The following is a 24614-nucleotide window of genomic DNA, read 5'->3' on the forward strand; positions in this document are numbered from 1 at the left end:
CATCCAACTTTATATCTCAACAAAAACCATCACCCCCACAACACACTCCACTCTCACCAACTGTCTCTCAGAAATAAAAGCATGGATGCAAACAAACTATCTCCAACTGAACAGTGCCAAATCAGACATCATCATCATCGGCCCCCCATCCCGTATCAAAGACATCCAGAATTTCAACTTCACCAGGCATTGACAGCCACACTCTATCTCCCCCCCTCACATCCGCAACCTCGGAGTCATCTTCGACAGTCAGCTCAAATTCAACCACCACATAAATCACATCACCAGGACCGCCCATCACTCTCCTCCTCTGCTGCTGAAACCCTGATTCATGCATTCATCACTTCACGACTCGACTACTGCAATAGCATCCTCTACGAGTCTACGGTATACCATCCAACCTAATCAATCAATTCCAACATATCCAGAACTCGGCTGCCCGCCTCCTCACCCACACCCGCTCCCGAGACCACATCACTCCCGTCCTCCAGAACCTCCACTGGCTCCCCATCCGTCAAATAATCAACTTCAAAGTCCTCCTCATTACTCACAAAGTCCTCAACAATCAGGCCCCCCCTACCTCACAGACCTGCTGCACCACCACGCCCCTTCCCGCTGCCTCCGCTCATCAGAAGCCAACCTCCTATCCATCCCCACCCGCACCAATCACCGGACCTGGGGGGACAGAGCCTTCTCCGTCGCTGCCCCCTCCCTCTGGAACTCACTCCCCCAACCCATCAGAGACTGCACTGACCTCACCACCTTCAAAAAACTCACAAAAACTCACCTCTTCAATCTGGCTTTTAATGTGTGATTGTTTTTGTATTATTTGACTTTAACTTTAACTATATATTTATTTGTTGTTCCTTCCTTTTCCCTTCACTATATCTGTAAAGCGTCTTTGAGCACCTGTAAAAGCGCTAACAAATTAAATCTATTATTATTATTATTATTATTATCTACCAATAACAATGATAAAGGGGAATTTGTCCCACCCTAGGCCCACCAAAGCTAACAAGAGGATCAGGGGAGACTCAATTTCAGTTTATACATGCCCACCCAGTCCTGAGAAGAGGTCTAATAAACAGATTAACTTAAAACACCTGTGAGGTTGTTCACAGAGCAAATCTTAAATTATATTGGATACATATGTGCTTTTCCTTCTGTGACAAGTGAAAATGACGGCTGTGAAAACGGTGTACTGATGTACTGGTGTCTGATTTGATGTAACAGCAAAAACAAATGAGACTGCTTTAACAGACTTAAGTGAAACATTTAATTCAGGCAGCAATTTGTGGTAATCGCAATTTATTTTGGTAAATAAATACAAAACAGGGACATTTTAACATGAAAATAAAATTATTTCGACAGTTATGGTGTTCTCTATATCTCTTCAGTTGTTTACAAAAAATTCTGACTGAAAAGTTTCAATGAAGGTAATCTCGGTGCTATAATGAGCACCTTCTGCTATAACGGGCATTGTTAGCATGCCTTGGCAGGAGTCCTTTGAAGGCCCGCAGTTACACACAACCACAAGTGTGTAATTATAGCAGCTACTTTTGACAGTTTAACTTAAGAAAACAGATTGCCAAATTAACAGTTACACACACACACACACACACACACACACACACACACACACACACACACACACACACACACACACACACACACACACACACACACACACACACACACACACACACACACACACACACACACACACACACACACACACACACTTAATAAGACCATATAGCAATTTCTTCTTTACAGTATATAGCTCTTCGCACACTCTTCTACTAGAATAACATGCTAGCAGTGTTCTCCTGAGCCACACACACCAGCTGTATGTTGTGAGATCTTACACACTCCTACACCGCTCTACATTCCTGCTCATGGCCAGGCAACTACACACGTTCCTACAAGACAGCTTAAGATAGTTTCACATTGTTCACACAATTCAAACGTAATGAAAAAGTTGTATATACTGTGTAAAGAAACCTATATATACTGTACAAAACTTTGCAAAATTCAGAAGTCTTACACACTGGTCTGTGCCATTGGTATCCTAAAGTAATTGTGATGAAAGGATGTGGAGCTGAAGCAGGAAATAACCGGACAGGACGGATAAATGGGAGCATCAACAAGTGATTTTGAAATATTCTTAAAAAACATTAAATATGAAAAGTAAAAGAAGCAAATACAATAACATTAAGATACTGGTATTTCAAAGGTATAAAAATTACACATATGAAAGTGGTATGGGAGAAATAAAGTGTCAAATCTATGCAAACTAATGCTGTGTTTCCACTGCACGGTACTGTTCTGCTCGACTCGACTAGATTTAAACCTGGTATTAGGTTCTTTTTTAAGTCCTTTCAGAAGCAACTCAACAAAATGTCTGCAATTGTAGGGCGCAGTTTTGTGCATTTTTTAAATTAGGTTTCTATTGAGGGCAGATTTGGCTATGTAAAAACATGTACCATGTTCTGATGATGAGCATGCTCTGACCAATCTGTGGTCTGCATTGTTTGCTTTGATCCTCAGTTTCGGCGGGAAAAAATGTGAGTCTTGTCGAGTAAAGCACTTCTGAAATATGCAATAGAAATGCAGCATTACACAAACAAAGACTCAAAAAAGAAAAGGCAGTAAGTCAAATGATAAAACCTTCCAAATGTTCCACAGCATGAACGTACAACCTACAGACATTTAGAAACACACACCTGAATAGTAAGTAGATAAAAGATATTTGGAGAGTTGATGGAAATCTAGTCCAGTTCACTTCAAGGATGAATTAACTGATGCCTCAAACAAACGTGGTATCACAAGCACAGCTGTAGCTTGTATAAATCTCTCTTCTGTCACTTCACACAATATACAGCAAGAGATCAATCCTAAATCCCCCCATAACAAATAAGATACAACACAGTTAATTGAACACTAAATTGGTTCATCTGTGCCATCATTTACAAAGGTGCTTTCTTCTTCAACTCTTGTTATTTTTTAGGACAGAAATACAAATCTGTACCATAATACTCCACAGTACCTGCATTTAGATTCCATAAAGGTATGTTTTTTAAAATTCTGTCCTGTTTTCCACTGTATTGTCCTGAGCGTTGCAAAATAGTTTGATGAGGGCGATCCACCGGGGATTGGACTTTCCTTCGATCCCCAAACTGTCAGTTTTTATTTAATTTACCAAGTCATCACCAGCCAACAGTCTTCAGAGTCACTGTTGGGTCTTTGTGGAAACCAGGAGAAGGAGTTAGGACACAGTATTGCTTCAACAGCTCTGGCTTTGGCGATTCTTTCATTGGGTCTTCTTCAATACCTGAAAGAAATAGGAGGCCATTGTGGAGGACAAACAGGACAAAACTGGACAGAAGGACATGGATCCGTCAACGATTGGTCCTTAGCGGATGACAGGTTTCAGCCATGTGCACGTGTCGCTGTTCTGCCTCCTGTGATTGGTGGACCTTCAGACCTGTGTAGATTTGACTCGTCTGAGAGGATGTCGTCCTTCGGGGTGGGCACGGCAGGGCGGGGGGCATTCAGTGGGAAGGTCTAGACTGCGCTGGTGAGGCAACGTCGTGACGGGAGGAGCACATCGGGAGGGGTTGGGGACGGGATTGGCTGATGGTCATGTGATCTCAGAATACGGTAGCCCTGGAGCCTAACAGGAGGGAAAAGGACAGAGAGAGGATGAGGAGAGAAAGAAGCAAAGAGTATAATATAGTTCAAAACATGTGGGAAGTTAAGCCTGAGGGAATAGAGCAGATCAACTTTACTTGACTGAGACAGTGAGAGACAAGAATACAACATGATGATGTCTAGACAAGAGATAGTACACAACAAAGATATCAGACAGAAAGATGCATACATTTGGTTACAATGAAACAACCAATGTTATCACTAAGGACAAAAAAAGGAGGCTGATACACAATCAACAACTAATCTGTAGTCCCACATCCATGTTCTAAAAGGGTCAACTTATCCAGTTAAAGTTCATTTTATCATGCTAACATGATAAACATCTAATATATGCATCACTAAACACAGAGTATAGCTGTTTCTGATAGGATTGGTACTAGTTTTCTAGGTATTTCCATAAAAAAAGTATACATTCTGACTTGAGGATGGCACTAGAAAGGATGAACATAGTAATTGCAATTCATCCGATGGGGGACATGTATTTCTGTCGAAATATTTCACTCAAAAGCTTGAATTATTAACTACATGGTAGCGCTAGGTGAAATTCATACTTAAAAGGTGTTTATGATGTTCTTTTAACTTTTACCATGAACACACATCATATTTGTGTATGTTTCATTATATACAGCCAAAAAGGTATGTAAAATCAGTAATTTGATTGGCTGTCGCTCCTATCAATGTTTGTTCTTAATTTGCTGAGAGCTTTTTGATTTCTCCTTCCTCACCCCTATGGTTAAACATGATTATCTAATCACCATCAGATGTGCGGCAGCTGTGTGGCCTATATTACATATATTAATAGATATCTACTTAATCAATGTTTCTCCATCAAGTTTTCCCCATCCCTTACCTGGAGGCTACTTAACTTTTCGAGTGGACTCTCCACGCGGGGAAGGCTGAGAAGAGGGATGCCGATCGGGGGCTCTGGACGCTGATGTGGTGGGGGACTCGGCATGGATATTTGAGTTTGCTCAAAATTGTTGATCACACATGACACCTGATGGAGAGCATAGAAAAGAAAAAATATATTGAGAGATCCACTCCACTGCACTTTGAAGATGGATGATCTGGTGCCTGAAATGCCTAGAGTGTGCCTGGTAACAGATACTGAAGAGGACACTTACAGAAAAGTCATATATTCAAAATAAGACAAAGAATGAAATATGGGAGGAGGCATGGAAAGAAAGGGATTAACCAAAGTGAGATCTTTGATCGACCTGATAAGTTTTGCCAGAAAAATTGATTGAGGCTGAGAGGTCCAAAGACCAAATGACACTGTTTAAATCAGCCATAAAGGTCCAGATCAGTCCATTCACATTCATAGATGTGAGAGTGTGTGTGATTCCTCTATAACACAGGCAGTAGTGCTCTTTCAAGCTTGTTCATCCTCCCACCATCTCTCCTGCACCCATCACACCAACACAATGCTCTCTCTCTCTGCATTATTCCCTCCTCTCTCCATCATCATACTATCCTGCCATACAAGGACAAAACACATTCACTATATCAAATTTAGCAAAAGTAGAGATGAGGGTTTGACCTATTACCGTCTGCTTTTCCGTCATAAACACATTATGTCACAGAAAGGTATATCTTAATGAGAACAGCATGATAAGATGGCATCCATTTCTTCTTTCCTTCTTCATATCCCCTCCCTCTCCTTACCAGGAAGGCAGCGATGGCCCCTCCGGTGACAAACCCAGCCAGGACATCGTTCCAGTGGTTCCTGTGTTCAGTCACCCTCACCACCCCCACCAGCACGGCCAGGGACAGCAGCACCAGGCACAGGGTGGGCTTAGTCAGGCGTGTCCCTTTGGTCCGGAACACCAGGGTCACATACATCTGGAAGAGATACAATCAAATAATGAATATCATATTATCTTTCCACTGTGGGCTGAACCGTTTTGGCTACATGTCTTCAGTCAGCTAGCTGAGATAATTCAAAAGGGGAACAGCTTGAAGAAGCCACAAGAGGCCACAGTCTGCAGTGAATCACAGCAGCTGAAGGGTTTGAGGAGAGGTACAAAAGAAAGCAACATCAAAACCACTGCCATGTTTGGTTAAATGCTTTGATAAAATGACAGAAACATGACACTGCAATTAACTGAAGAACAAAGGCTCCATGTAGCAGTACTTTAATCATTAATACATGATGTAATAATAGAGACTCACATGCACGTTTTACCAGAAGGAAATTACATGTCTTCATCAGTTGTTAAATCAGTTATAAGAAAAACCTTTGGACTGTGTTGTTGTGCTTAATTTCAGCCAACATGATTTTAGTTAAGTTAATTTTTAAATATTGATATAAAAAGGCATTAGGTAATTATTTATGAACCATTAAGAATCCCTTCATTATAGCTTGTAATTTATAAACGTTTCAATATAATGAAGCATTACCAAAACATGTTTTTTGAGCTATTTTACGTCTGCAATAGTGAAATCTTAGCATGAAAAATATCCTTAAAGTGGCAGACTTTATAGTATTTGTTTGTCATCAACATACATCATCCTTCCTCCCCTGTCACCCATAGCCCCCTCAAAGACCCCTACCACTGTGTAGATGGCTGAGTAAAAGCTGAGCGCTGCGTCTTTGGAGGGGAAGGATTTTCGGGCGGACGCCACCAGGTAAGGGTTTCCTGTGCAGGCTCTGCGCTCTGCGATGTAATGCAGCGGAGACTGGCAGCCCAGAGCTGTGTAGTTTGGCTTGCAGGCAGACAGGAAGTGAGGCGTCTGGTTTCCTGTCACCACTTGACCTGCGTTGGCAAAGATGGTGGTGGTGAAGAGGCCGAAGGAGTAGACACCTGTGTAAAAAGAAAAGGAAGAGGGACAAAGTTAGAAAGTGGTAGGGTGTGTGTGTGTCTGTGTGTTAAAGCTCAAAATAAAAGAAACAATGAGACTGATGACAGTCAGAAACAAAAACTAAAATGAGAATTGAAATGTTACGCTGACTGCAAACTGTGTGGGAGTGAAAGGCCAGACAGACATAGCCTTTGCTTTTACGCTCCATATCTAGAGCCATCACTTTAAAAGATTCATGACTTAGATAAATACAGGCTACAGAGATGAGGAAAAGATCACAGAACATCAACAGAAGAGAACACGAAGAAGGGTAAATGAATCCAAAGGAGACCTAACTAAGGAGCTGTTTTTGGCCGTAGGACAGAGGAGGACTGATGCTAGTCTAAATCAGACTTGGACACAGGGTAAAGAGGCTCTATTTAGTCAGAACTAAAGAGGCTCTGATCTTTAGGACTCTGACTGACCCAGAAAACGTACGATCCTTCGGAGGAGGGGGTTGAAGTAACAGCAGTCAGCGGTCACTATGGTCTTCTCCTGAGCTCCCTCTGCCTTCACAAAGAAACTGGTCACTTCCCCGATCAGAATCTGGGACACAAAGAGAGATAAAGAGAAACCACAGTTATGTTGTGTCAAACAGAAAGCTAAAACTGTGTGGTTAAGGATTAATCAGCCTCACTAAATATTCTGTCAGTTAAATATGGTGCGCAGAAAAATTATTCATGAGTGTTCGTCCCTCATCCTTGCAACAATTACATTTCTCCTTGGCCAGCCTGCTTTATATTTCCCTCACCATTTGGCTGATTTTATGCTGCTTTAGTAAATCCCAGCATTAACACCTCCCATTCACTCATCAGTGGGAGTTTGTCGACCTAATGTCTCATAGCTCTTCTATCTCTCCATTTCTCTTTTTTTTTTGTTCTTACACATTTACTGCAGATCCATAAAACACGTTGATTAAAAATGTCATGCAGTTTAATAACCTCAAAAAGCGAACATTTGGTTCGCCATAAAACATAAATTAAACACATCTTATACTACCTTCATGAAAGATTCTAAATGTATGATTAATGTTCCACCCTCACCCTGATGACACGCCAATAAAAACTCCATTACCTTTTATTATTATAGCCTTAACACATTTTGAAGACCCATTTAAAGAGGACAACCCCGAAAGCCTCTGGCAGACCTTTCAAAAGCCTTTTTAAGAATTTAAAAAGCATGTCAAATCAGCAGGACATTGATCTCGTCTGACAGGGGAATGAATCTACTAAATACATTTTTGGACACCCTGCATACTGAACCTGTCTGATCATAGGACCCCTGCTGACAGAAGCATGGATAGATGTAGGTTACATGCTCATACAATATGGATGGCTCCGAGCTAGGAGTGTGGAACGACGCTAATGCAGAAAAGCTCACTGTACTCTGTGTGACAGCTGAAGGCTGAGGTTTACACTAGCACCAATATGGGGGAACCACCAATGGAGGGTTCAGGGGGAGTTGTGTGGCTCGTGTGTCAACATCAATTATATCTTTGGTACTCCAAAAATTATATCTTTGGATTATGACGCGACCTGAGTGCTGAAAAGCTTTACTGAAGTGATGTGTGTTGCTGAACGAGACGTCTTTTCAAGGACTCCGACACCCCAGGGCGTCAGAAATCAACGCTTGTGGAGTGGGCGTTCTCAAACCGACGGAAATATATGTGAAGATACCACATAGAAGGTTGCACACAGCATCATTATTGTGAAGCCAGGGGGAATATGTGACTAGTAAGGATGAGATCCAGTTTTCGCTTTATATTGGATGTGTGATTTATTTTGCCTTGCGCTGCTCAAATGTAAGTTTTTGCATATATCCACAGTTTCGCCTTGTACAAGTTCTTGCACTCTAGAAAGTCTAATAGGTCGGTGCATTGGAGCTTTAGCTCTGCAATGAAAGCACATTGAAATGTTGTTCTTTTGTACACAGTGAAGACTTCACCTGCTAAGTTATTGCCCACTAGTCATATTCTGCCCACACTCCAAACTAAAGAGTTGTTGGGTTACCAAAAAGGATTCAGAAAATGAGTAATGTTGCTATACTTGACATACTTTCTAGATGGAGGAGTAGCAAATTGCAGGGACAAATGTGAAAGAAGCAGCCCCTCATAAGAGCAGCCGGACATAGTGTTTAAGCTATTTTTTTTTATCATATTAGCAGTAAACTCATTCAAAAATAAATAATTAAAATGTTCTTTAAAATACATCATATAATGTCATGTAAGAATCTGCTTCAATGTTCTGCTCACAGAGTTGGAATTTGCTTTATTTATTTCTTCAAGGAGATTCATGTGTAGTGAAATGAATCATTATCCCGGGAGTTAGTGAAGGTTCGGATCCTTACTAGAGGCACTTTGGCAGAGCTGGTGGACGCCAAGGATTAGGCAGCTGGATTATTTGCAGCACATATTTTCCCCCAGGGTGCACTGAAATCACACCACTGAAAGAAGGAAAAATAGCTAAATTATTTGGTATCAGGTATGAATGTAATGCAATTGGTTGATTGTATGTTGATTGTTGGTAATGGAAACATTTAAATAGAAGTGGTTTTACTAGTCCACCATTATAGTTTACACTAATAATCACAGTTGTAATCCTGCCATGTTTGGCACATTTGTGTTCATTCATCCTTCTTGCAACATCACCAGAGTGTGAGACGGCCAATGTCAATCCTACAGAAGTTGCAACCTCCGGTACTGAAAAGTAAAGCCTATGCCTACTGGCTTTTAACCTGAATTTTCTCTGATAAGGAAGTGACTCAACCAGTCAAATGGTAAACAGAAAATGCCCCTAATACTAACTAGATTTTATTTCCTCAGTAAACATTTTCCCTATGAGTTCATAGTCTCGAGAACTAGGTCCAAGTCTCCTTCAATACAACATGATGTTCATTTTGTAAATTAGTGTCCCATTTATTTTTAAATGTATAATTAAGCAGGGTATGCTTTAGGGCGGGGCTTCCCTGTGATTCACAGATCAATACCAAGATGTTCTCAGGTCTGGGTGTTACATTTTTAACGCTTTCAGTTCATGAAAAGTTCATTGTAACGTTTTGGTTTCCTAAAAAAATCTTAATTAGCATTTGGTTGTACTAAGCTCCACCCACAAATGACAAGCATTGGATATTCAACTGCCTTTTCACAATCTATGTTTCCATAATGCAACCTTTCTATTATGCAACAGAGAAAGACTTAGTACATGATGGCCTTAAACAGAATAATGTACAGCAGGTACTGTGAGCAAATGCTCCTAATTGTCCCACTTAGTAGTCTATATGTAATGTTCAGTGGGCTGCTCAAACCTGTTGAGTCCTTTAAATACTCTGCCAGCGATAATAAAAGCAAGGTCTCAATGAGTTCCATTAAGAGCAGCACTAACACATTTTTAGAGAGGCTGGTTCAGAGCTTTGGGCTGCAGGAAACAAGAGCAGTCTTTTTTTATGTCGTTAGATTTAGGTGTGGTATAACATTGATCTGATCATCTGTGGGTTGTACCAGAACATATGTAGTGACTGAGGTGATTATATACTGAGGTAACAAGAAAAGATTAAAACACCACGAAGAAAGTATCATTGCTGTGTTCCTCCAACAAAAACATGAGGACACATTTCTGTACAAGATTGACATGCGGTCTCATCTTGGCTTGTGTTAAAACTCCTACAACAGTTACTGTTACAGTCCTAATGTATTCCTGGGAGGTGCTCTTGTGTATGTGAGTGTAGGGGAGAAGAAGAGTAAGAATATTGAAGGAGACAGTAGCCACTGATGATAGTCAGCCAGTAAGGGACGGGTGGCGCAGTGGTCTGTGCATCTGATCATCAGATCAAGGGGGTTGCTGGGGAACTCCAGTTCGAAACCCGCTCCTGCCGCCACTGCATCAGGCCGTTGTGTCCTTGGGCAAGACACTTCACCCGGATTTGCTCCTGTGGGTATTGTCCACAGTACATGTATAATACTAATGTGTACTTGTAAAAGCGCCTCGATGACCTCGAGGTGTGAAGATGGACGGTGTGGCGCAGTGTGCTGTGCAATCATCAGATCAAGGGGTGAAACCTGCCTGTCTGTAAAGCCGGTGTGTCCTTGGGCAAGACACTTCACCTGAACTTGCTCCTATTGTCCACAGTTTCTGACCATTGCATGTATGTAATGTGTGTATATGTAAAGCGCTTTGAGTCATTGTAAAAGCGCTATAATAAATGTAAGGAATTATTATTAGCAGCCAAGGGGGATACTAAGATTTAGTGATTAAAGAAAAGAGGCTGATCGCAACATAACCAAACTATCAAAAGGCTTTCAATATTAATAAATCATAATAGTCAACATTTTACAGCTCTCTATACAGAAAATAAACTGTTATATTGGTGTGAAACAACCTTAGAAACATACTATAAAAGAGGTTTAGCATTATAACCTTAAAAAGGACGATCTCTCTGCAGATGGGCAGGATGTGTGATGGACACAGCTGCTGTAGCCACAGACCTAATGAACACCCTCATGTACTCATTATCTGCAGCACATGTGCACACATGTACAATGGCCAAAAGATGAATACACTGTGGTCATGTTGAAAAAATATGAAAAGCTAATGATGAATTGTAATATCTGAATCTGATTTAATTTGTCTCTATGGTATATGATTTTTAAGCAGCTTCATCCCACCTCTGTGAGACTCCTTGAAACAATGAGTGGGATTTGTTGGGTGGGTAAACACAACATTCAAAGATGGCACCTCCTCCCTCCTACGTTGCTCGCCAGAGTGGAGAAAGCCAACTTCTGCTGTATATATTGATTGTTTATTTCTAAGGAAAATCATACTAATTGTGCCTTTGATTTGGGAAATGTGTAGAGTAAGGACTCCATCTCTTGCACTTGCTTTTGACTTGATTATTTGGTTGCAAAGTGACGATTAAATATTTGCGAGAACAAGCAGACTCATGATTTTCATCCCAGATTTAGATTTGACAGCTTGACCCGTTTCCTAATGAGTCCTTAAAGTCATCATCAAAACAAACTGAATTCAGAGAGACTGAAAGGCAGCCAATCGGAGGGAAAGAAGTTTGTAATGTACTACAAATCTGCACAGTTTTCTTGAATATACAATATGCTGGGGTTGGCGCTGACTCTGCCGAGTCGTTGAAACATTCATTTGAGGGTTTACATTTGAATTATTTATAATTTCCCTTTAGAGTTTGTGCTGTATCGTATAAAGCTACAAATAATTACATCTGAGTGACACTGAGTGGTCTGACATGTTTCTCTCACCAGAGACGTACCCATTAGGGAAGCTGATGTCCGATCCTTTATCTCTACTCAATTTCCTTTTTCAACTACTCTTAGGCAACGTGCTCACATCGACATTCAATGGTGATGAGCTCCTACTGAGACATTTCTGATCCATTTCTCTAACAGCCATGTTTGCAAAAGTATCCTGAGTCAATACTAATCATTTTCATGCTGATCTCACTAAAATGCTACTTCCTGCTGCTCTGCTTTAATCACAATAAAAGCTATTTAATAGAAGGTAATATAAAATGTATTGACAGCACTGGCTTTACAGTTCCCATGTCATGGCCATTTCTACGGATCATAATTCCATTGTTGAGGTATACTAGAATAGATTTATATTGTGCAATTTTCCAAACTCACATTGGTTTCTCATACATGACATGGGACCTTTAAAGTAACTTTCATTCTCTTCTGCGACTTGTAATTCAGGAGTGTGCAGTAATCAATATCCATATAAATAATATATAAAAGCTACAATCAGTAGCAGTGCACATCTTTTTTAACAGAGGTTTTTTAACGACAGTCTTGTAGCTATTTGATTTGATTTAATTTGAAGGTAACCGAAAAATGAAGGCTGAACTCGTTTGATACATACATACAATAGATGTCATTATCTATTGCCATTATTTTTGCACACCAAAAACACACACAAGCGCAAGTCCACAAGTACAGAGATGAGAGCAGACAAAAAGGAAGTGAAAGGTACAGGCATGCAAACAAAGGGTAATTTTCACAAATAGAAAGTTCATGAAAAAAGGTATGACTTTGTGAGTATGTGTTAGAAAATGCTAACAATTAAGAGAAATTGGAGATAAAGCTGGGAAGAGATTGGAAAACACGGCACCATTTTAAGAAGAAAGCACAGATGGGCCAACATTCAGCGATCCTGAAAAACAAAACACGACATATTGCCTCTGCTCCCAAAGTAATAGCCCGCCTCTAATAAAGAAGAGGATGGAAACCTGAGTGTTTTTGAGGTTCAGAGGAGGGCAGATGGAGACTGTCAGTGAGCAGCATGTTGTCCTGCACAGCTGAAATACACTCACCAGTGTATGTCACCACATTATTCAAGCTGTGACTTTTAAACTGCCCAAGGTCCAACAACAAAATATGTAACCTTAAAAAACTCTGGCCAATTACTGTCTAAATAAATGAATCAGCTGGCAGTGTTTGCTGAATCTCATCCCTCCAGTGCTATATTCTGTCCTATCTTAAGTCATTTAAATAGCTGTTGTGTCAGTATTAAAGCTAGAGCAGGGGTGTCAAACTCAAGGCCCGTGGACAAAATCCGGCCCCCGACTTTATTTTATTTGGCCGGCAAGAGCTTGCAAAAAATATAATATGTTTATTATACGGTTTCATGCCACTTTACAGAAGCACGATGTCCATAAACTACATGTCCCACAATGCATCTCATTTTGTGACACACGCACTGAAGAGACTTGCAATTATTTGAAATGATTTGCCCTAGACTTCTGCTCTCAGACGAAGTTAATTATGAAGTTATTACCCTATCCGGTAATAATCCAATGCAGAGGTAATATAAAATATTATTTTATATATATGGATATTTATATAGTCTTAAAGTTACAACTGGCCCTTTGAGTGCAACGTTAATGCTGATGTGGCCCGCGATGAAATTGAGTTTAACACCTCTGAGCTAGAGACTGGAACTTAATCAACAAACTAAAAATACTACATCAGCCCTCAAGTCTCTCACTTCTAACCAATCTTCAAAATGCTGGTTAAGTCAATGAGTCATGATCCAATTTCTGTTTCAATTGCCTTAAAAAAAGAAAACATTAAAGATGAATCCCCAGTTTGTGAACTATAACACTGAAAAGTCAATGTTGACAGATCAAGGTTCAAGGTTCTTTATTTGTGAAATTAAATAGCTACAGTGTAGTTATGTCGATGAAAATCTTGTGTCACAGGCTTTTCCAACAGTGCAACACAAAACACAGATAAACAAAAATATAGTGCAAATAAATAGTAAATTGTAAATAGTAAAACAAGTGAAATAGTGCAATAAGAGTCTACAGTTTATGCAAGTCATTGAAATATGATATATTAGGTAAATAGATAAATAATTTTGAAGTAGGAGCCAGATTAATATTGTGGATGTTGTTTCAACAGTTCAGGTGTTTAGCAGTCTTATTGCCTGTGGGATGAAACTTTCCCTGAGTCTGGTGGTTTTAGTCCGGATGCTGCGGTAAATGGTAATGCCTGCAGCAGACAGAACAGTTTGTTGCTGGGGTGATGGAGGGGGATTTCTTCCTGAGCCGCTGGGAGTAAAGGTCCTCCATGGATGGCAGCTCCGTCCTGGTGATGTTCTGTGCAGTTTTCACCACCCTCTGTAAAGCCTTACGATTGAGGGCAGTGCAGCTGCCGTACCAGGCCGTGATGACCTGTAGAAGTTGCAGAGTATCCTGGAATCCATTTTGAACCTCCTCAGCCTGCGGAGGAAGAAGAGCCGCTGTCGAGCTTTTTTTGGTGATGGTGGTGGTGTGAAGAGTCCATGTCAGGTCCTCAGTGATGTGGCCCCCGAGGAACCTGAAGTTGCTGACTCTCTCCACCGTAGTCCCATTGATGGCAATGGGGGCGTGTCCCTCTATCTGCTGCTTCCTGTAATCCACAATCAGCTCTTTGGTTTTGCTGACGTTAAGATGGAGGTTGTTATCCTGGCACCAAGATGTCAGGTTTTCGACCTCCTCTCTGTACGCCGTCTCGTCGCCGTTGGTGATCTGGTCGATGACGGTCGTGTCGTCAGCAAACTTCACGATGGTGTTGGAGCTGTGTGTGGCCACGCAGTCGTGTGTGAACAGGGAGTAAAGGAGAGGGCTGAGCACGCAGCCTTGAGGGGCTCCGGTGTTGAGGATCAGGGTGGAGGATGTGATGTTTCCCACCCACACTGCCTGGGGTCTGCCCGTCAGGAAGTTCAGGATCCAGCTTGGAGGGCACAATGGTGTTGAATGCTGAACTGTAATCAATGAACAGCATTCTCACATATGTGTTCCTCTGGTCCAGGTGTGAGAGGGCAGTGTGGATGGTGAGGGCTATAGCGTCGTCTGTGGACCTGTTTGCTCTGTAGGCAAACTGCAGGGGGTCCAGAGAGTCAGGGAGGGAGGAGGTGATGAATGTTTTGACTAACCGCTCAATGCCCTTCATTATGATGGAAGTGAGTGCTACTGGGCGGTAGTCGTTGAGGCTGGTGATTTTTGTCTTTTTGGGGACAGGAACGATGGTGGAGTGTTTTAAACATGTGGGGACTACAGACTGCAGCAGGGACCGGTTGAAGATGTCCGTGAACATCTCTGCCAGCTGAACTGCACACACCCTGAGAACACGGCCAGGGATACCATCAGGTCCAGGAGCCTTGTGTGGGTTAAGGATTTGCACACATCTGCCCTGTTTAAAACAAAAGGGCAGGGCTCCTGATCCTTCTGTGCCTCCACAGCCTGGCTGATCCTGGATGATCACAAAAAATACTTTACTCCAAGTAAGACAATTTAAAGCAGATGTTGTTGTTTGGTTAAACAATTGAAAGGCTTCAGTTATATCAAGTTAGATATATGTTTTCCTTAAATCTAAATTCTAAATGGTGGTATTATAGGCATGCCAGTGGGTTCAATATAAACATTCAATCTGTATTTTTAGTCTAAAGTTTTCTCTCTCCTAAAGATAAACTGGAACAAGTTGAAAATAACTTGAAAGCCTATTACCTTTGAGCAGATGTTAACTGTTTTTCTGGAGGCAATAGATAGGTTTTTTAAGCTGGATTTATTTCAGCGGAGGGATAAAGAAAGATCTCAACAAGTCAGAAGAGATGGTGTAATTAAGATTTAGGCAGACGTTTGTGTGCAAAAATCTGGAGGAAGAGAAAGACATAAGATGATGCAATGCTGGAGAACAGAAAATAGGGCAGGAGAAAGTTATAGAAAATGAGGAGTTGATAAAAGTGACAAACAATTAGAGAGAAAAAGGGCAGAAGAAGAAAGAGAGGAAGAAGATGTGATAGAACTGCCTCAGAGAGAAGGGAACACACAGCCTCCTTTGGTGAGAAAGTAGGAGCACCTGTTTGTGCATAAAGGTTTTTATTATTTCGATTTGTCTGGCAACTCTGGAGGTCTTTCAACTCTGACAACTATATAGATAAGTAGAAAGTATGAAGGGTGGCACGGAAAAAGAATAGCACATGAGAGTGTTTGTTGGAGAGTGATGTGAGAATCTCCGGAGGCTGAGCGTGACTTAAATGTCTTTCTTTGATCTTCCACCTCTTGTGACACTGTGACAGTCGATGGTAAAGGGCTTTTTGTTGCTTTTGTGAGCATGACTACAAACAAGCGCATGACGCACTGTGCAGTCTTGCTTGACCAATGCTGCCAAAAAGAATAAAAGGAGATTGTAAGGTAATTTCAGGAAACCTAATGTTTTTCTTTATTTGAAAGCTGATTTTCCAAGAATGCCTAGTGGGCTGCACTGACAGGAAGTGTACACAGGTGGATTATATTAAACAACAGATCATGGATTCTTATTCGACCTTACATTTCAACTTAAAGCTACTCCACAAAGAAATACATAAAATCAAAAGGTAGACATATTTAAATCACCACGCATAAAGGTAAATATACCTTTAAAAATCCTGATAATAAACAAACTGCGTACTGTGATTAATAACAAAAGCAATCAGAATGGGAACAAGTGACGCAGCATTAAATGTTTGGTTGACGTCACAGTACATAAAAAGCGATTTAAGCTTGAGGGGGAGGGTGGAAATGTATGCGTCTGTTTCTTTTTTACAGATGTGATGGAATTATTATTCATTACAGCTTGAGGATGTTGTGAGAAAACACTAAATTTAGCTGTACACATTTACACTGAGCACTGCTGCATAGTGAATCATAACTGGTGCAGTGTTAAACTCCTATCCTGTGTGTTTCTTTGTGTGTCATTTACACTAATACACATTTAAAAAATGCTGTAACACTAACTGATAGCAGCCCTTATAGTTATTATGATCAGAAACACAGACTACTTCATTAGGATTACACCATGTCTACATGTCGTATTTCACATGACATTTGTTGATAGTGCAAGCGTAGCACACACACACACACACACACACACACACACACACACACACACACACACACACACACACACACACACACACACACACACACACACACACACACACACACACACACACACACACACACACACACAGTTCTCACACACTGGCGATGGTAACCATGACAATTTATCTGCTTCAGCTTCATCATCACCCACACTCTCTCCATCGCCTTTTCTCTGTCTCAACCTGCTTTTATTCTGTTCTGTTCATGAACCAGGTCTTTTTGGAGGAGAAACTAGGCTGCCATAAATATTTCCCTTTATTTCCCTCTTTTATTCTTTCCTGATTCAAAAATAAATTGTCCTTTCTCGTCTTCTTCTTCCTCTCTTTGTACTCGGTACGGTTTGTGATATGACCCCGTTAGTGTTCTATCCCCCGCTTTCCCCTTTTCTTTTCTTGTCTCTTTACATTTTCCTCTATTCTCCTGAGTCTCTTCCTCGCTATCCATATCCTGCTTACTCTCTTTTCTCTATCTCCACCTCCTCATAGGCCACGTTCACAATGCAAGCCTCAGTGCTACATTTCAGATTTATTGATCAATTTATTATTTTTAGCTGCTCATATTGTTTTTTTAAATGTGGCCAATATCAGATTCCAGTGTAAACACAGTTGTGAACTGACCCGCAAAATAACAATAAAGAAGACATCACACCCAGAACTTTGTCATACAGAAGTGAACACAGAGGACACTGAAATGAAGTGTTTGTGCTTAGAGTCGATGTAGAGTGAAAGCCAGAAACTTGTAGGCATGATAGCTGATTCAGAATGCCGCTGCTCGAGTCCTCACTAACACTAAGAAAGTGGATCACATCACTCCTGTTCTGAAGTATTTACACTGGCTTCCTGTGTGTCAACGAATAGATTTCAAAATACTGCTGCTGGTTTATAAAGCACTGAATGGTTTAGGCCCAAATTACATTTCTGACCTCCTGCTAAATTATGAACCATCCAGATCTCTCAGGTCTTCAGGGACTGGTCAGCTTTCTGTCCCCAGAGTCAGAACTAAACATGGAGAAGCAGCGTTCAGTTATTATGCTCCAAATATCTGGAACAAACTCCCAGAAACCTGCAGGTCCGCTGCAACTCTGACTACTTTTAAATCCCAAGACTTTTCTTTTTGTCGCTGCTTTTAATTGAACTATTCATATCTTAGACTGCACTGTAACTTTTATCCATGTATTTTTTCTTTTAATGTTTTAAATTTAAATGTAATTAATTTCTCCATGATATTTATGAGAGGGACTGCTCGAAAGTAGGATATTTGGGATATCCATCGTAGCCAGGCTTTACGATCAGTTTTTAGGTGATTTGTACTGAGGAACAAGTATCACAGCACCGACGGGTGAAAAATAGTGTTTTGGTAACACGGGGTGTTCAGGTAACACTTAAAGACTTTGTTATGGAACGCAAAGCAGAGTAGGGGGCTAGTACACCCTCCTGAGGGTCCGATTGTGGATGTCATGCGAGCATAACATGGTGAAAACAATCAGTATAAATTAACAATCGGGACGGAAATGTTCGGATTTCCAAAGGGAGGTTCTGTGAATATTGAATAAATTAAAAATCAAGAACCGAAATAATTGAACTATTCATATCTTAGACTGCACTGTAACTTTTATCTTTTAATGTTTATTTTATTAGCTTTTCTTTTTAATGACTGATTTTAAATGCCATTTTCTTAATGTATTTCATTTTTTGTTTTTCTTTTAATGTTTCTTTTATTATCTTTTACTGTTTTTAAATGCCTTTGTCTGAATGTCTTTCATTTTTGTAAAGCACCTTGAATTGCCTGTGCTGAAAGGTGCTATATACATAAACTTGCCTTGCCTTGCCTTGATAGTGGTCAACACCTCTCCAAAAGACTCACACCAGAATGCAGAATGGTGACAAATGAATTATTACTTTTCTGATTTTCGCATAGCAATAATCCAGAGCTGTATTTGAGTAAGGACCGCTTTTGAAAGTGGCCGTGATGAGACAGATTTCATGTTTTTTGTGCTGTTCACTACATCATGAAAAGAAAGCATCTGACTCATATGCGCACATAAATAAATAAATGTGCCACTTTGCCTGCAGTTTGTAATAACCTTCATTCTCCTTTATTCTCTGTGTAGTTGTGTTTATTTCTGTCTGCTTTCCCTCAATAAGAAACAGAGGGACCCCTGATCGGTGTGTGAAGAGACCTCTGGGCTAATCTCTCAGAGTGTGAGAGTATTGCTGGATTAGGGTGCTCATCTATGGGTCACAGCGTGTCTCACAGACCATCACACTGCGAGCGGATGGCTGGTCAGGCGTATCGACATGGGGATACATGGCCTGCTGTCTTCATCTCTCAATTCTCTATCCAGTGTGATTGGCAGCGGCAGGATAAAGCCGTGATTATCCCCTATTATCCCTGCCCTTTTTTCACTGCGCAGTTTCATAAACACAACTGCAGATGTACTGAGCAGACTATCTGCCTTTATTTCTGTCACTCTCTCTCTTCCACATCCAAACACATGGAGGGAGAGAAATATATGATATAAAATATAAAAAACAGATTATATAAAATATGGCATTATAGTTAAGACGGGTATTAAATTACCTTATTAGCAACCATGACTCACACTTTCAAGACTTTCTTCAACAAACTTTTCTTTAACGTCAACAAGAGCAACTTAGAACTATATATAGTTCATTACTTTCATTATTATTTGCTAATTTCCTCTCACTCAGCCAGCTGTTGACTGCCACTCAAGCCACTCAAAGCCAGACGTCCTTCTTGTAAATTCAATGTAAATCCATCAACTTCATAAAGAACGTTTTCTGACATCACCGATGAATACTGTACATGGTAAATGCTAAACCAAAAGGCAACCAAAGGAATATTTGTGTGTATTTGATAATAAAAATAAAAACATTCTATCATAGGTAAATCTTGTTCTGCATCTAAATTGGCAATTGCAAACGTCATTACTTATGTGGTTACGGTAAACAATCCCTGAATCGTGCAAATGGAGCGCTTGGAAAATCTATCTGAGAAAATTGTTTATGCTGTTCCCAAATCACCAGTTCAAAAATGCAAGTTATTCCCGCCTCAACTCTGCACACAGTCCTATGTGTTTTTGCGTTAGTGGCCAGCTATCCTCGTCTCTGTCTTTTTGTAATAATTTGTCTGCTGGTATCTTTTGTCTTCTTTGAGTGACTTCACAAACATTTTTACTGTTCTTTAGTTTATAATTCAACCTGTCTGTGTCATGCCCTTGCGCCAATCGACTCTTAAACTTTTCCTTGTGATTTTTCAACACTAAATCCTCCTTTTCATACGCAAACACTATTATCCTTACGTGGTATGACTTTGAAATTAAAATCACATTGAGTCTTACATATTGTATCTATACGGGGAATGAAGGACATTCACATCTACCGGTAATTTTAGCTCATAGAAATACAATGAGAGACTTTGAGCTGTTTTGAAAGTAATTTGACAGGTTCAAAACCAAATAGCGGTTGTTGTTGTTGTTAGCATATGGGGACAACACACATTAGTCAGACTGTTAAATGTGTTCCACTCACAATTTTTTGGAATTTAGTTTTGGCCTTTACTGTCCACATAAAGCCAGCTTTTTCTTCATTGTCACTTGTTGATGATTAACATGTAGCCTGGGTCTATAATGACATTCATAATTATTACCATTTGTATGTCCTAGTGTGTCAAAATGTTCCTTAAATGTCTGGCATCATACTTCTCCACTACATGTTTAGTAGTCTGCGAAACCTTAAACAAAAGTACCGTTATGATGGTCACAATTTTTACAATGGCAATATTACACACAAAAATGGCCACTGGTCAGAACCAAAACCACTTTTGTCCTTTTCCTCTTTCATATAACCTCAGAACAGTGAATCATCAAGGAAGCTGATCTCCTCTTCACCCGATAAAAGTGTTTCAGTGAGACACCCTAATATTTTCTGCTGATCTGTGACTCTTCACAATCCTCCTCTGTCTGTCGTATGTGACTCCATTATTCATGAAGTATTTTCCCGAGGCTCAACAGTATGCAAACTTCTGGCAAAGTTGCATATGGCGTTGGACGGATGTGTGTGAGTAAGGAGTCTGTGCTTGTGTGATTCCCCAGCTTGTGCTTTAAAATAGAAGGCCGGAGACAATTGCAATCAACTCGAAAATGCCAGAAGAAAAGGATGATTGCAGGTATCTACTTCCTGATTCTCCTCTTTCAAGATCTTTCTAAACGCTTATTTCAGTCTTAGTTCACAGCCCTTACGTAGGCGTGTGTGATTGTACATCTGTGAGCTTTGGTGTGTGTGTGTGTGTGTGTGTGTGTGTGTGTGTGTGTGTGTGTGTGTGTGTGTGTGTGTGTGTGTGTGTGTGTGTGTGTGTGTGTGTGTGTGTGTGTGTGTGTGTGTGTGTGTGTGTGTGTGTGTGTGTGTGTGTGTGTGTGTGTGTGAGCAGATTTCTTTTGGGTGCTTGTCAAATATGACAACTCTGATTACAATAACAATAGAAGGTAAATATAGAAGAGAGAAAGGAGAAAAATGAGAACAGGAAAAGCCTGGATTTTCTGAGAAACCTAATTTTCTAAACATTAGCATAACAATAGAGCAGTCTTAATACAGGATGATGGGAGTCTTAATACAGGGGAACTGTGCTGTAGCCGGGCTCACCTACAGTTATCCCATCACCAATCATATGTGTCTACCTCAAACTCAAACCAATGTTCACAACCAGGTGAGAGAGGGAAAAAAGTGTTGCTTCATTTAGATTTGACTTTTTCATCCCATTTCTGAGATCTCATCAGGAAGATTGGATTTTGTAATTTTGCCGCATGTTGCCTCAGCTGGAAGATTAGCTGTGTAGTTAGAGAGGAGTTGCTCACTGTTAAGGTTCAGTGATATTGTATTTATAACAGCTACATTTAGATTTAAATACATATATTTCCTTGAAATTAACACGATCAGCAGCTTAGAAGAAGGAGGACAACTTGACATGTGAATTCTCAACTTTGACCGACAGCAACAGTGTCTTTGAGGAAACATAGAATTCAAGTTCATCATGTAGGTATAGTAGTCTCAAGGCTGGTTTTTACAACAATAAAATGACCTGGGGCCTCATTTATAAATGGTGCGTACGCTCAAAATATGGCGTACGCCAGTTTCTACGCAATGTTTGCGATTTATAAAATACTAACTTGACGGGAAAATGTGCGGTCCTCCACGCAAACTCTGACCCATGCATACGCACTAAGCACAAAAACGGGAGATACGAGAAACTGCGACACCGCGCTGGCAGAAGGAAGAATGGAGAGAAATATGTGAAAATAATACCATAAATAAAATGTTACCTCTCATGTATCATATATGAAGAATTCATTTTCACAAATTGATTAAAGCCAATCTTAAAATGATTTAACAAACGCCTGTTTGAGACTCCTCAGTGCACACAAAAACATAACTTGGAGAAATAAATAAATACGGAAATGTTATAGATCACCCCTCGATTATGTTCTCTTGTTAAGAAATGTATTCTCATAAATGATGCGGTAAACAGAAGGACACAAATTACTTTAAACTGACGCCGTTTTGCATTTCTATAGGTTGTATAGATACGAGCATGGTTTTATATACTATCATGTTTAATCATGTTTTATGCCGTTCACCAATAGCCTACTTGATAAGTCGCTCGTAAAACACAGGAGGTATGGAAACTAAGAACACCATATGTGGTAATTTTAAAGCCAATATAACACAACACATTAGTTGTATTTCCTTTAACTGGTGGATTATGGATATATAGTTGCTGATCGACAGCTGGAACACAAACCACCAAATACAAAAACATAATTCAGATCCAGTCGTCATGACTCCACTCCGGAGGGATTCCCCGATCATTTCTTACAGTTTCTCATCAAGGGGGTGTCTCCTGTCCCCGGTACAAACACACTGCCTGAGGAAGGTTAGGCTATGTGTATTTTTTTTGTCATTATCCTTTTTCGGACCACTTATTTATTTATTTTGGTGATGATCCGACCTCCATGCTGCTACTCTGGTTCAAACGGCATCCACCAAACAATATGATTTATCTCGACCTCCCCAAAATAACCAAAATCTGACACGGTGTGGGATGTCTTTTTTAGCTGTTCTGTCGTCATTTCCTGCGATCTTCTTCATAAATCAGTCAGAATGAATGAATGAATGAATGGGCGTTTCTTTGACTATTTATAGGCAAATATGGGCGTTACGTGAAGTCCGCAAAAGCTGCACCGCATTTCGAGTTGATTGTGATTTATAACGGGAAACCGGCGTAGGATGTGCCGTACGCAAGTCCTGCGCCGGTACGCAGTATTTTATGAATCGGAAAATGTCTGTGCGGATTTATTTGCTTTGTCCTACGTAAGCAACCTTCCCACGTCAAAACTACGCAAGGCTTTATAAATGAGGCCCCTGAACACAGAAGGATGCAGCATGGTGATGTAGTGAATATTTGAAAATATCTTTCAAACAAATAGTTTGAAGATTGCAACAGGTAACAGGCGCGACAGGCAGGGAGAAGAGAGGAGTGGAGCTGTGAATTGGCAAGAATCTGGCAAAACTATACGAAGAGGTGTTACAGTTCAATATATTTCAAAACTGTTAAAAGTAAATATTTGTGTTTTTTTTTTTAAATCACATTTTAGGGAAACTATCATTGTATTAAAAAGATGCAAAAATCTAGATAAAAAAACAGCAGGATCTGCATTTGTAATTCAGTCTCTGCAATATCCAACATCATAGCACTAGTTTGTGTGCAATACGAGGAAATACATTCAGTGTAATCCTGCTGGTAGGATTCTTTATAAACAGACCGTATCTATATTTTCCTTCAGCATCTAGGTAAGGGACAGGCATCAGAAAAACGCTGGGAAGAAGAAAGAGAGGATGGGCTGGTATTACTAGATGTGGATCTAATTAGAGTAAATGGGAAGCAGCTGTGTGATTGTGGGATGAAGAACAGGAGGTGGGCGGGAAAGGCCGTCAGAGCAGTGGCAACTGGTGTGTACATGGGCGTGTCATGGGGCAATAGTTTAGGTTATTTAGTGAAGAATTTACTTCTTATTTGCCATATTTGCTTTATGGCCAACCCCAAAAATGAGTAACATTGACATGTAAGTTACAGTGATGGTACTAAAACAGCTACAAATCGAGATTCAGTCTCTTGAATTGAATATTACTGGAGGAGCAGGCACCTCTGCTTCTTTCTTTCAGTGGATTTACCAGAATGATTGTAAAAATGTGGTCAAGAGTAGCAAACTGAACAACAACTGAGGTGGCTGTTAATGTCATAGATATTCAAACTATCTAGCTTGCTAACTCCATTAGCTAGCAATATCTCCAAATTATGTCATGTCATCTAGTGATGGTGAGATGAAGCCTTATGAAGCTTTGAAGCTTTCCAGCCAATTGGTTCGCAAAAGGGTTCATCTCATGAGGCTTCATCATGGGCTTCATCTGAACACAAACCCCCCTGTTGGTCAAAGTGTGTAAAACAGGCAGATTGGACATCTCAACAGTGTGCTCTATCTCATACCGAGTTCCCAATGAGTAAAGCCTTAGAATAACTCTAAACAACGAACATTAAATCATATGTTCATGTTAACAATA

General features: G+C 40.3%; 1 protein-coding gene across 4 annotated transcripts in view; it reads right to left on the reverse strand.

Annotated features, from left to right (window-relative positions):
• Positions 1–1300: 1300 nt before the first annotated feature.
• The window catches only part of plppr2b (phospholipid phosphatase related 2b), a 66727-nt gene continuing 43413 nt past the window's right edge, over positions 1301–24614 (reverse strand). For 3 of the 4 annotated variants that reach the window (XM_034082584.2, XM_034082577.2, XM_034082599.2), the window contains 5 exons: positions 6981–7101; positions 6268–6518; positions 5380–5556; positions 4581–4711; positions 1301–3676 (listed from right to left, as the gene is read on the reverse strand). In XM_034082584.2, coding sequence (XP_033938475.1) covers positions 3568–3676; positions 4581–4711; positions 5380–5556; positions 6268–6518; positions 6981–7101 — 789 coding nt within the window. In that variant the 3' untranslated portion in view covers positions 1301–3567. Of the gene's footprint in view, positions 3677–4564; positions 4712–5379; positions 5557–6267; positions 6519–6980; positions 7102–24614 lie in introns of all 4 variants that reach the window. The other variant, XM_034082592.2, reaches the window with a different exon arrangement.

Source organism: Pseudochaenichthys georgianus, chromosome 1, assembly GCF_902827115.2.
Source record: "Pseudochaenichthys georgianus chromosome 1, fPseGeo1.2, whole genome shotgun sequence".
NCBI lineage: Eukaryota > Metazoa > Chordata > Actinopteri > Perciformes > Channichthyidae > Pseudochaenichthys > Pseudochaenichthys georgianus.